The sequence below is a fragment of the Labrus mixtus genome, chromosome 6, assembly GCF_963584025.1.
Source record: "Labrus mixtus chromosome 6, fLabMix1.1, whole genome shotgun sequence".
NCBI lineage: Eukaryota > Metazoa > Chordata > Actinopteri > Labriformes > Labridae > Labrus > Labrus mixtus.
Genome location: NC_083617.1, coordinates 27,841,457 through 27,854,424, shown reverse-complemented (window position 1 = coordinate 27,854,424; position 12,968 = coordinate 27,841,457). Strand labels below are relative to the sequence as shown.

Genomic DNA, 12,968 nt, shown 5'->3' with positions numbered 1-12,968 from the left:
TATAGACATGATCAAATACAGGATCAGAGTGGATTTAGAACAAGAAACTTCACACACATGTTTTGTGGAGCTCTGAGACTTATTTAAACTGGTTGAAGAGATCGAGAGTATGTGACCTTTAAAGTCTGGCAGCATTTTTATAGGGACATTTTTGTTATAAATGAAAAAGTTTTCTCAAGCAATTTAAGTACAAACCACAAGCACAAAAACACTGAAAAGTTATCTCATCAATAAGGTTTAGTTAAACACATTACTCCAGCCCTCTCAGACGCTAAATGTGTCAATGACCTGTGTGTGTGTGTGTGTGTGTGTGTGTGTGTGTGTGTGTGTGTGTGTGTGTGTGTGTGTGTGTGTGTGTGTGTGTGTGTGTGTGTCCGTCCGTTTGTGTGTTTTCTTGTGTCCACTCGCACCTTTAACCCCAGCAGAGCTCCGGCTTCTTTAGGCATGGTGGCACTCCTCTTGCTGAGGGTGATTCTCCCGATTAGATGGTCACCTTCCTTGGATGGTTGCCAGGTTACAGGATGCTGCAACATGAGACAACAAGAGAAAGGTGCAGATTCACTAAGAGGACACAAAGGACCAGTACATACACAGCTTGAAAATCATCTACAGCTGGAGAAAACCATTTTAAATCATGTCTATAATAATAATATTAGCTGTAGTCAATGCTTTGAAATCCAGAGTTTTTCTCTTGGAAAAAAAACTTGCCCTGACTTAATGTGTCACAATAAGGGAAACGGTTTGTTAACCATGCAGTGCACCATTTGAGCTGAACCTTTGTCGGTCACCCTGTGATTACTTTTGTCTTGTCCAAAGTGTTGAATGCACAAATACATTTCAGTTGAAAGAAAGAGTTTTGTATTTAAATACAGTGACCAGTGGTGGAAGGAGTTTACTAGTTACTCTCTAGTAACTTTCTAATAAGGATGCTAATGACAACCTACTTTCTGTTGGCTTTATTGTATCTTATTCCCAGTCAAGAAACATGTTTCATTTCGTATTTGAATGTGCTCAATGCAACATGTTTTTTAATAGACGGAAGATACCCTTTATTATCCCATAAGGGGAGATTACTTTTTACACTCTGTTATTGAGAAGTTCTACACACACAGGCTGAAATACACACCTACTAACAAACAGGATCCTAAAGACGTGCACTAATGGAGATATGTCAGAGTGAGGGGCCGCACATAAAGGATTGGCCGAGCAGTTGGGGGTTTGGTGCCTTGCTCAAGGGCAGCGAAGTGGACAGGCACCCGGTTCCCAAACCAAGTCCCTACAGACTGAGCTTCTGCTCTTAATGTGACAAGTTCTCTGTTTTCAACCCTTTAAATCCCTCCGAATTGATTTGTGTATGAATGGTGCTCTATTAATGAACTTGTCTTGCTAATATATCCCAACGTGAAACCTATGTTTCTATTTAAAAAGTAAACACAAACCCAGACTTATTTTACGTGAGTGGTTATGTCTCTTGTCTGATGTTAAGTGCACAGTTTATAGGTAAGGGGTTTGTTTACATATCTGTATTGAACAGAGTCAGGGTGGACACAGAGCTTCTGATGTTATGCAATAGTTGGAGTGTTGCATGTATCACCTGTCTCAAATGTTCAAATGTCCTTAAAAGTTTTCACTACAATAGTCTGAAATATTTTTTCTGGATTTCAGAAGTACTGCATTTCAATTTGATGAAAAATGAAGCTGAACACATCTCTGTTTTCTGCTAAATCAGTTTGGATGAGCTGCAGTCAGGATTACAATTATAGGAAATATTAAAATATATTTGCATTACAAATATCTGAGCAGCTAAAGTTTGTTAATGAAGGTCAAATAAGTGACAGAACCATCTCTTCCAGAAGTATTTACACATGGCATACAACATGTGTTCTCCATATGTAAGGAGACTTTGTTTGTTAGAGACTCCTTCAAATGTCACAGCACATTATAGACACATATTTCTGTTTTCTTCATGTGAAAGTAAACATTCTCTTAAATCATGAATCACAATCTTTATATGTGACCATATTTGCAGTATAATTATTTTACAAATCTTACAGTCTCAGTGAAAACTGAACTCACTGTGGGCTCATGCATTTTCCCTCCATTTGAATATTACAGGATCACAGCATCACTCTGGATCAAATGTTGCAAGAGCTAAGTGCAGCTACAACAAAAGTATTTTACATTAAGTTAAAGAAAACAACAACTTTATGGAAAAGTATTGTGGCTACTGAGGCATTGAAACCTAAGATGAGAAACACATTTTTTTATTTTGCATTGAAGGAATAAGGTTGAACTGTAAATTAAGTAAAAACAGTGTGACTTATGTCAAACTATTATGAAACTACAGTTACATAAGGGTTTAATGCATTTTCCCTTGATCTGACTATTACAGGATCACAGGATCATATCACTTGGAATCAAATGTTGCAAGAGATAAGAGCAGCATTTCCTAACAATAAATTAGCTAAATTTTGCAACCAGCTGAATAAAACACAACAGTATTCTTACAAAAAGGTCCTTAACATTTTTACAGTTGCACTTGCTATTGTGACTAGGAAAAACAAAATGTGTTTTTGAGTTTGCAATGTAAGAAAAGGGTTCAACTGTCAATAATTAAGTTAAACTATTTTGTGAATTAAGCCAAACTCCAAGTGAGACATTTGGAGGGGGGTTACTTTGAATAGTTTTAGAGTAGTTGACATCTATTTGGAGTAAAACATTTGTAAAACAGCAGACAGGCAGTGATAGCTACCATCACAACTGTCAGAGAAAGAAACAGGAGACAACTTTGAACAGGAGATGAAGGTAAAAGAGACATACAAACATTAGAGAGCATCTCAACGCCCAAAAGGCTGCTACACCTACAGCTGAATAATAAAACCAGAAGTTAAAGTTGACATAAATAAAGAGACTTACATGCCATACAGTGGGGTCATGAGGGTAGCACTCCCAGTCACCTGTAAGAGAAAAGAGACCGGCTCAGATACTGTGGACGAACACGAGACCAAGACTTCCTTCATGTTCCAAACATTCATTCAAACACTCACACACACACACAAGCACACATGCACTCTCTCTCTCTCTCTCACACACACACACACACGCACACTCTCTCTCTCTCTCTCTCTCTCTCTCTCTCTCACACACACACACAAGCACACAGACACACACACACTATCTCTCTCTCTCACACACACACACACACACACACACACACACACACACACAAGCACACAGACACACACACACTATCTCTCTCTCTCTCACACACACACACACACACACACACACACACACACGCACACACACTCGCTCTCTCACACACACACACACACACACAAACACACACACACTATCTCTCTCTCTCACACACACACACACACACACTCTCTCTCTCTCTCTCTCTCACACACACACACAAACACACACACACACACACTATCTCTCACTCTCACACACGCCCACACACTCTCTCTCTCTCTCTCACACACACACACACACACACACACACACACACACACACATGCACACACACTCTCTCTCTCTCTCTCTCACACACACACACACACACACACACACTCTCTCTCTCTCTCTCTCTCTCTATCTCTCTCTCACACACACACACACACACACACACACGCATACATTCATAGAGCAGAAACTGTATACACAGCACATACCAGCCCTGAGTCTTCTCATACACAGCTCGGCCAAATATGGGGGCTCTTCAGAAGGTATTTGTTTAAAGTTTATTGAATATTCATTCCTGGGCTAGAATTAGAAATGTACAACATGACTTAAACATACTTAAAGTAGTCCATTCAGACAGCGATGATAACAAAGGACAGATGAGACTTTTACAATGTGTTTGATCTAGTTTACAGATAACATGTTGTAGACTTTTGTTTAGTCGTACAGCCAAATAAAAACTCTGTGACAATAATGGACGACCTCGTCTCAGTGATTTTTTTTTTTTTAAATATCCAGAATCTTGTTATGGTCGCAGTAAAGACAAAACTGTATTTTTATATGTTATCTTCCTACGGAGCCCCTGAAGTCCCAAAAAATAAAAAGGATGTGCCGTCGTAATCATGTTTAAATAAAATAAATTATTGCACCTATCAATACAAAAAAAACCCTACATCTACAGTTTATATATGCATTTAAAGTATTCAAAACAATGCCTAAAGCTAAAATAAAATGTAGCTGTGTCAATAAAAAAATCATTTTGTTTCTATATTCACAATGTGTCAGGTCAGTATGACTTAATGTGAGTTTATTTTGTAAAGTGTCATGATGAGGTACAATTTAAATATGTTCAAAAGATTTAATTTTTTTTTTTAATTGACATCGCATTTCTTAAATTAAAAAGTGTAAAGGATTTTAAACAGTTCTCTTTGATATAGAAATGTCAAAATTTTCCATCAGGTTGAAATAAAAGCCAAGAAAGGGAGCGTTAGTAGAATCTCTGATTTGTAATGAGCCCTGCTGACATAAAACAGATGGTCAATAGTTAAATATGAATTCTCTGCTCCAATAAATAAACCTTCAAGGTTTGTCCAGCAGGATCAAGCTCACTGTTTCTGAATTATATTTGGTATTTAAGATAATTTGGCAAAACAATCCCAGGTCAGCGTAACTCTTTCTGGGCCTCCCATCTTTATCATTTGGTCCTTTTTAAAGGTTTTCACATTAGGCACCATTGTTTCGTACCTTCCCTGAGCGTGATAGCTCCTCCTCCCCTCTCCACTCGCTGTTCTACATTCACATTAGTTATATCGTTCCGTACCCCAGTACACTCGTGTATATACACAGTCCCATACAGCAGGGGGCAGTATACACATAGTTGGTTTGCAAATCCGCCAAAAAGCAGAACCATGGCAACCACTCCTGGGCGGAGTCCATCCTGCTAATTGTCGATGTTTTTGTTATTTCTGAAACGCCAACAACAAACCTCTCTCTACTTCCACATCTATCGTGCAGCTCGATGAAACGGGCTCATGCTGTGCAGATACAAATGTTTTTGAAGTGACAGGAGATGTTTGGATTTACATCACATAGCGGTCCACTTCCTTGTTTGAGTACAGTTGCGTTCACATCTCCCACAGACCTACTAGAGTACATATGACTCGTGCCCAAGACCACCTCTTCAAGTGGACTCTGGCACAGTACCCAAACATGCTGCGAGTACGGTGCGCTTATGTTCACACTGATCAAATGAGCCGGACTTTGGGGTTAAGCGTACTCTATCTGGGCCTGGGTCCCTATAATGTGAAACCACCCTAAGTCTCTCTAACTGAGTAAGATTCATTAAGTGATGACATTGTGATGAAGCTGACAGCGTTGGAAAAGTCTGGTATTTTAAGACATTGTATTGCTAATTGAGTTTCACTTAAACTTGATAGAGATCTACATCTCTATGTGTGCAAACAGAACCTGAGAACACATTTCTTCATTGACTTCTTTCAGTATCAACGATCGTTTTTAGGGAATTCTCAAGATAACCGTCACATTTCCCTCATGTCCAGCAGGAGTTTACAATGACACAAATATTTTCAGTGGCTCAGCTTCAACTCCTGTTTTAGTCCCAAATCACAGCCTCCCTCTGCACACATGGGCCGGGGGGGCCGTGTTGAAATGTGTGCAGGACCTCAGCGACACTGTTATGACACAGAGTAAAGCAGAGCCAAGCGTTCCTAGGAGCCAGGAGGCTATGAGGTTAATGAGTTGTGACAACTTATAGTGACATTATGTAATCTTAAAGCAAACGCTCTGACGAGAGACGACCACGTCTCAGTTTCATAACCCGAGCGGGAACAGTGGGTGGGCAGCATGGGTGAGTGTGTGTTCTTGTGTTTCTACCCTTTACAAGCCCTGATCGGAGAAGAGTCACGACCCACCAGGAGTCACTTGCTGTGCATGAAGAGTCGTAGGAGACGTTTTTAGGAACTGATTGCCTAAAAATGTTCAATTACAAATAGTGCCTAGTATTGAGTGTGAATGATACCAGAGATCCACTGACCGAACATCAGGGCTGATAACGATAGAGATGTTTAATATGACAATATGACGCCCATTCAAATACTGATGCTTTTTTCTTTACTCTGAGTAATGTCTGTTGTTTAAATAAGAAATGTGATTGGATGTATTTAAATTCTTGTAAGAAGTCTCTCCTCTTGAAATGTCACTGGAGCATGTCTTACTGTCTTTGCACACCGAGTCAGTTTTTTTCGTCCGTAATTGACGCTTGTTTAAAGGCTTTATATGTGATTTTTTGATCCAGCAGATGTCGCCCTTGAGCACCAGCATGAAACCAAAACAACTTGCGCTGCATTGTTGTGTTAGCATGCTAATGCTAGTGATCTTTATTATGCTCGTATCTTCACACTGCATGTAAATTTACCTGAAATGAGCGTGATCTAGAAACACAGTTAAGCAGTGAGTACAGTATGTTATTCTTCTTTTCTCTAGTCCCTCAATTAAACAACTTTTATACGTGAGGGGAGGAGTCAGCCCGTCCGGGCGATGTAAACAAAGTGAAGATAGGACTCTGAAAACTCTGAAAACATCACAGACAGTGGGACTCGGGTGTTACACCCATTGTAGACAGTCATGACTCACAGAGTTATTTTCAGAGGATATACTTGATTTATATTATATTTAAGTGTGAAAAATCACATATAAAGTCTCTAAGAAGAAACACGATCTCATGTTATGTCAATCATGTTTGCACGTTGACTCCGAAAACTTTCTTTGTCATTATTTTTTACTAGAACAGATTCAATTGTCTACATTTTTTTTTTGCATCCATCCCTGTCCATGGTGCATGGGTGTCTGTAGTGTCCCCTGCCTCAAACATGCTGCCAGCAGCTGATGGGGATCAGTTGCTTTGTGGAAATTGGTGATGTTCTTTTGTGTGTTTGGTTCCAGTATAGCTAGCAGTGTATCAATCTGGACCACTGACAGACCCTGAAATACACCTGGAAGTGATCGGGATGATTCTGCAGCTCCTGTTCTACAACTCAAAGTTTTCATTGGTTGAACAGAGATGAACTTCTCTTGTGTTGATTTGATTTGGGATGTTTTGTTTCTATACTTTGTTTCTGTACCTAAGAAACCCGTTTATTTCTCTCTGTGTTTACATAATCATGACACTACTGTGTGTCCAGTCTGTTTCTAAAATCAGGTTTTATATTTTATTACACACTACATGACAGTACATGTCTTTAAACAGTTATTGACAGATCATTTACACGTATGCTCTTTCTGCCTGTAGTCATCCTAAGCAGACATTGACAAAGTGTTCTGATGAGAACAAGGAAGCGTGCAGCACCAGCCTGGACCCAGACCAGACATCTTGACATCCATCAAGTGGAGGTTTAGGGCGAGAGTGTTCTGTCAGGGCAGGTTTTAAACACACCGCTGTGGCAGCGAGGCGCTGCTTCCTTTTTTAGCTCGAGACTGAGTCCAGGTCAGCTCTGAGAGGTGGGTGCTGGCAGCAGAGAAGCATCCAGGCATGTAAATCATCCCAAGATCAGTACAGGAAACATTACACACACACACACACACACACACACACACACACACACACACACACACACACACACACAGACACACCCACACACACTATCTTTCTTATCCTTCACACTTTACATTTCACTTGACATCACAATGAAGTGAATCTAATCCCAGAATTTTTCCGACCAAATTTTAACATTTCTTTGCAGATTTCTCTGGGGTCATCTTTTTGTCAGTAACTGGCTTTAGACTTTGGAGCAGTGTTGGTCTCACCTTGAGTTGGGGTATAAAAGTTGTGTCCTGGGTTGCAGAGGATACCGTGAAACCCTGACAGGGATTTTGGCTCTACATGTAGCATACATCACGTTGTCGCGTTCATCATGTTGGGGATGTCGGACAATTTTACACAAAGTTTGAATCTAGATTCTTAAAACCAGGCTGAAGAAGGCTCATGAAAACGTATGCTCATTTTGGCTGCTTGGTTTCCAGTCTTTAAGGTTCACTAAACCCCAGAGATTCGGCTAAAGTGCATCAACTCGAATTTCAAGTAGGTGGCGGTAGTCTGTAATCGTCATTCCAAAAAGGGGAAACTGGAAGAGGACAAGGAAGCATCTTTGCTCAGTCTGCAATCTTTGCTCTTTGCTGCTGTAACAATGTAAATTTCCCCATTGTGGGATAAATAAAGGATTATCTTATCTTATCTTATCTTAAGAAAGCGGATAAATAAACCGAGACAACAGGTGGAAATTAGCTAGTTAGCTAAATCTGGTACAAAGCATCTTTTCTCTTCTAAGACTAATATTATTTTGTGTGTATTATCTTGTATAGCACTTTTCTGGTCTTCCGACTACTCAAAGCGCTTTCACACTGCAGGTCACACCTACACATTCACACACTGATGACAGAGGTTGCTATGTAAAGTGACCATAAGTATTAACTAATCACATTCATACACATTCATATACCGCCAACGAAGCAGCGGGGTTAAGTGTCTTGCCCAAGGACACATCAGACATGTGGCAGGAGCTGGGGATCGAGCCCCCAACCTTTTGGTTGAGAGACAACCGACTCTACCAACTGAGCCACAGCCACCCCAAGACATAAGTGTGAGAATACTTCTTTTTCTAAAGTCTCTTTTGACATTTCTTGCATACTTGCAGTAAGCTTATCAGACAATGATTTGAATCATATTTCATACTTTTACAAACTGTGTGCCGTTATCTTTCTTGTCCGGCTTCTGTTCACCCTTCAGTGTACTACTGGAACATCTCTCCTGCCTCTTTAGTTCCCAGCCAGGCTTATTTATTTGTAGCTTTTTTCATTTTTCCAGCACAGTTGCATACGTAGCAGTTCCTTAGAACCGTTAGTAGTTAAGCCACATATCCCAGCTTGGACATGACAAGGTTGGAGTGTAAACAGGAAAGTGTTCTCAGGCTTGGGGACATAGTTGGATATGTGAGGCAACACGATGTCAACACAGGGATCAAATGGGGTCAAACTGCCCCCCCCCCCCAACAGACATACTATCAACCAACACACATGTATACTTTGTGTGGGATCGTCCCCCCCCTTCAGGGCCGGGCTGAAAACAATACAACCTGACACACAGAAAACATGCAGATACACACACTTACACATCATCATTAAGAGAGTTTGTTGATGCTAATCTGGTCAAGTATTTTTATGTATTGAAGAAACATGACATACACCTTAACTACAAAGTCAGAGCTTACAGTGGTTCAGCCAATCACAGAGTCATATCAGAGCTGTCTACCTGTTCTGATCACTGAACCCAGAGAGAGAGTGAAGGCAGCAAGCTTACATTAGAGAGCTCACTCTACTGCTTACATCTAACTCCCATGATTTAAAGTTCAAGTGGAAGTGTATAAACACCATGGACTGTAAGTATTAATGGACGAAGCCCGAGTGACATCACCCATCTGTTACAGCAGGGGGGCTCCGGAGGCTCATAAAAAGCGTCAGCCGCCACGCTGGAAATCCTGTCTCAGCCTAACTTTCAGTCAACCTAACGACCTCTTGACGAACCGTTACATCGCGCCCACCTGTCAGTCATGTCAGCAACGCACCTAACACATGCATAGCCCGTACAGTGTGTGCCCGTGAGGACAATAACTAATTAGACCAATATCGTTTTTGTGCCAGGCTCTTAACATGTTTATTCTTGCTTTAAAAACTGCATTTTTAAATGTGGTGTGTATGTGACTTCCAGGGCTCCTGCAGCCAGCCTTAAGTGGACCCTCGACAAACTGCAGGATTTTGCACTTCCACATTGGCTTCATTTTTCAACCTTGGAGGTTGCCGCTTGATAAACACCACATATTATTGCACTTATTCAACACATACAGTGTAAGTATTGCATTATAATATTTCTTTAAATATATACATTTACTGCCCACATCCTGGTTAAAGAGATATGTAACTTATTTCACAAATATAGATTCCATAATATACTTTTAAAAGGGAAGAGAGATATTTATAAAACTCGGCTCTAAACATCTGTGTCCTTTGCTCAAGAAAGTTGAAACACCTCACAAAAATAAGAGAAGAGAAGGCTCTCTTCTACAAATTGCATTTTTTTTTGTTCAGGAAATGATGTCACCAGTTTTTTTCTAATCTAAGAATCCAGCCTGACCACTCAGCTTGAAGACTTGCTGCGCCCTGAAAGGGTACTACCAGTCATTTTAACACTGGGACACTAAGACAAAGCGTATCATGTACACTGCCTGAGCACTCGGAGCGCTGGCAGCTGACGTTAAGTATGATGTGAGTGTGATGGTCCAGTGCCTAACAGGACATGTCAATCAAATGTCATATTGGTTTAGAATATGATCTGAGAGGTTTTCAGAGTTAATCTGAAGTTACTTCAAAGCACTTTCTGACATAAATAAGGTATAAGAAACCGTCATAAAGTAAAGGTGAGAGGGAACATTTCCTCAGATGTCACATGTGATGGATGGAGAAACAAATGAATGAACAGACAGATGTCGATACGTCCCGTCCCTTCCATCGCTGATATCAACAACAGTTATTTCATGAACACAGAGTGATGATTTATATCGTCTCTCACCTCTTTCGCTGACACTTTCGATCTCAGCATCTTCACAGCTGCTGTACTCGGGCGTGGTACCTCCCTCCTCCTCTGAGCTGCTGACGCTGGTCTGCCTCTTCCCTCCGGCCCCCAGACCCCGCTTCGACTTGTAGGGCCTCGGCGGTGGCGGACGCAGAGATTCTGATTGGTCAGAGCTCAGTGAATCATTCCGCAGCATGCTCTCAGCCTTCTCCCTTTTGGTCCGTCTAGCTACAGGTCCCTGGCCAGGCGCTAAGCCAGGGCCTATACTTTGGGGCTCTCTAAGTTCAGGAGGAGGGGCTTGCTGAGCAATGTTGTGTTCATGTGGCCCGCCAACCCCACCCACCGTCCTTTGACCAGGCCGCACGCCGTCCCCTACCTCCCCTACTACAGACATGCCCCGACCCTGTGTGGGCACAGGGTGGCCCCGGCCTCCAGGAGGGACCGGCCCTGCTTGGCGAGGGGGGGCACCACTGTGGTCCATGTTATGGTAGCCCCCCTCTTCTGTCCGTCTTCCCACAGGATCATGCTCCAGAGAGCGTCCCTTTGACAGCCGCCGACCTTCCCTGCGCTCCCTGGACTCCCCCCTGAGGTCCCGGTCCATGGAGACCTGGGTCTGCAGTCTGGGCTGACGGCGCTCTCCTCGACCAACTCCCTTCCCATTTCTCCTGGGGGGAAATCAAAGCAGGGATGGAGAGGCAAACAAAAGTAGAGGTGAGAGTGGATGACAGACAAGGTATTTTATTTCATGCACACACATCAATAAATTCTCTGTTAACGTGTTTGTTGTTTAAGATTAACTTCAGAGGAAAAGCCTCCTCTCTCATCACCAATCGAGTAAGTGATTTTTTACATTGAATGTCTGAAAGGACCTCAGACAGACCTCTGAGGAAAGTGTGAAGAACTCTTTGGAAAAGGAGAGTAACCGGTGCTACATTGTGTTGATTCCTCCTCTGATGTGTCATCTATATTTGTCAGCTTACGTGTCTCTCGGTGGTTCACTACGTGACCTAGCATCAGTGCCAGGTGTGGTCCCAGGCGCACCAGGTCGGTTGGGGTCTTGGATTGCAGGGGTGGATCCCGGGGGTGCTTGGGAGCGTGACCGGAGCTTCTTGTCACCTGGCGTTTGGCACACTGACGGCTCGCTGACAGCTGAACCGAGGGGATTTCCAGCCGGACCGGTGAACCACTCGCCCGGCTTGGTCAGGATGTCCTGCTGCTTCCGGCAGTTATTACACACCCAGATCACCTGTTGGAAAGAAAAAAAAAACAGCATAGGTAGAGATTACAATCACAGCTACACAAGTTGTAATGATGAATATATTGTTCCTACAGTGACATGACATTCATTTACAGAACACAACAGAGGGTTAAACATTGTTTTCTGGGATATTTGCAGCTGGGTTTTTTTTCTTGGTGCAGCCTGTAAATCCATCTCAACCAGCTACTTTCCTAACAAATAATCTAAGGCTGGGCTTCACTCAATCGCAGTGACAGTCAAACAGGAAATAGAACAATGCACATCCTAAAGAGCTGCAATGCTGCCAATTAGTTGTCCAGAAAAAAAAGGCTTTTTATGGAAGCTTTTTAAGATCACCATCATGGTAGTTGTACCAGCGAGCAGCTTGGCTTTCAACTGTGGGCTGCTTCTGTCCTCCAAATGAAGCACACAAAGCCAACTGGATGATAAAAGGATATTGTACTCGCTGCCAAAAAAAAATATCTATCAGTCTCCTGTCGTTCTTTTTTTTTTCCCTATCACACATATGCACACGGACCATGCATAGGCTGTGTTCACACACTGAAGTTGTCAGGTTATGTAATTTGTGTGTACACAAAAATATAACGCTAATGATTTGTTTTCCATTACATAGTTTTGAAGGATAACCCAGGCACAGTTCAGTAAGGACCACATACTTTATCTGATGCTAATGCCTTCTGCAAGTGATGACAACTTACAGCTTTCCAACTTGTTTTCAAACCTGGATGCTACTCTTACACATTTTTTGGGTAAATTCTCAAATAAGTACAAAAATGTTAAAAAAGTGAGGGAGGGGAGAACAAGATGCTTCTTCATTTCTATCTTCAAATACAGTACACCAGACTCCATTGGCAAAAATAGCAATTGTATTTTGAACCAAGTCCTGTGTTCTGCAATGTAAAATAACAGCTTTTACACAGTGTCTCATGGCTTTGTTTAAAGCATGAAATGACTGAAGAAGTTAAAAGCAAATAGAGCATTTTCAAAACTTTTCAAAGCTAACGGACATTTAAAAAACATGGCATGTTTAAAATCAGCTTCTCCATCGATAAAATGTCCGATTTCCTTCAGCTATGAGAAGTCTAGTACAGGGTTCGTGTT

The 12,968-nt window shown here is 41.7% G+C and overlaps 1 protein-coding gene across 27 annotated transcripts in view; it reads right to left on the bottom strand.

Annotated features, from left to right (window-relative positions):
• LOC132975911 (regulating synaptic membrane exocytosis protein 1-like) overlaps nucleotides 1-12,968 on the bottom strand; it is a 113,869-nt gene that overhangs the window by 43,205 nt on the left and 57,696 nt on the right. For 26 of the 27 annotated variants that reach the window (XM_061040793.1, XM_061040792.1, XM_061040788.1 and 23 more), the window contains 4 exons: nucleotides 11,590-11,855; nucleotides 10,607-11,274; nucleotides 2,917-2,957; nucleotides 411-524 (listed from right to left, as the gene is read on the bottom strand). In XM_061040793.1, coding sequence (XP_060896776.1) covers nucleotides 411-524; nucleotides 2,917-2,957; nucleotides 10,607-11,274; nucleotides 11,590-11,855 — 1,089 coding nt within the window. The remainder of the gene's footprint in view (nucleotides 1-410; nucleotides 525-2,916; nucleotides 2,958-10,606; nucleotides 11,275-11,589; nucleotides 11,856-12,968) is intronic. The other variant, XM_061040785.1, reaches the window with a different exon arrangement.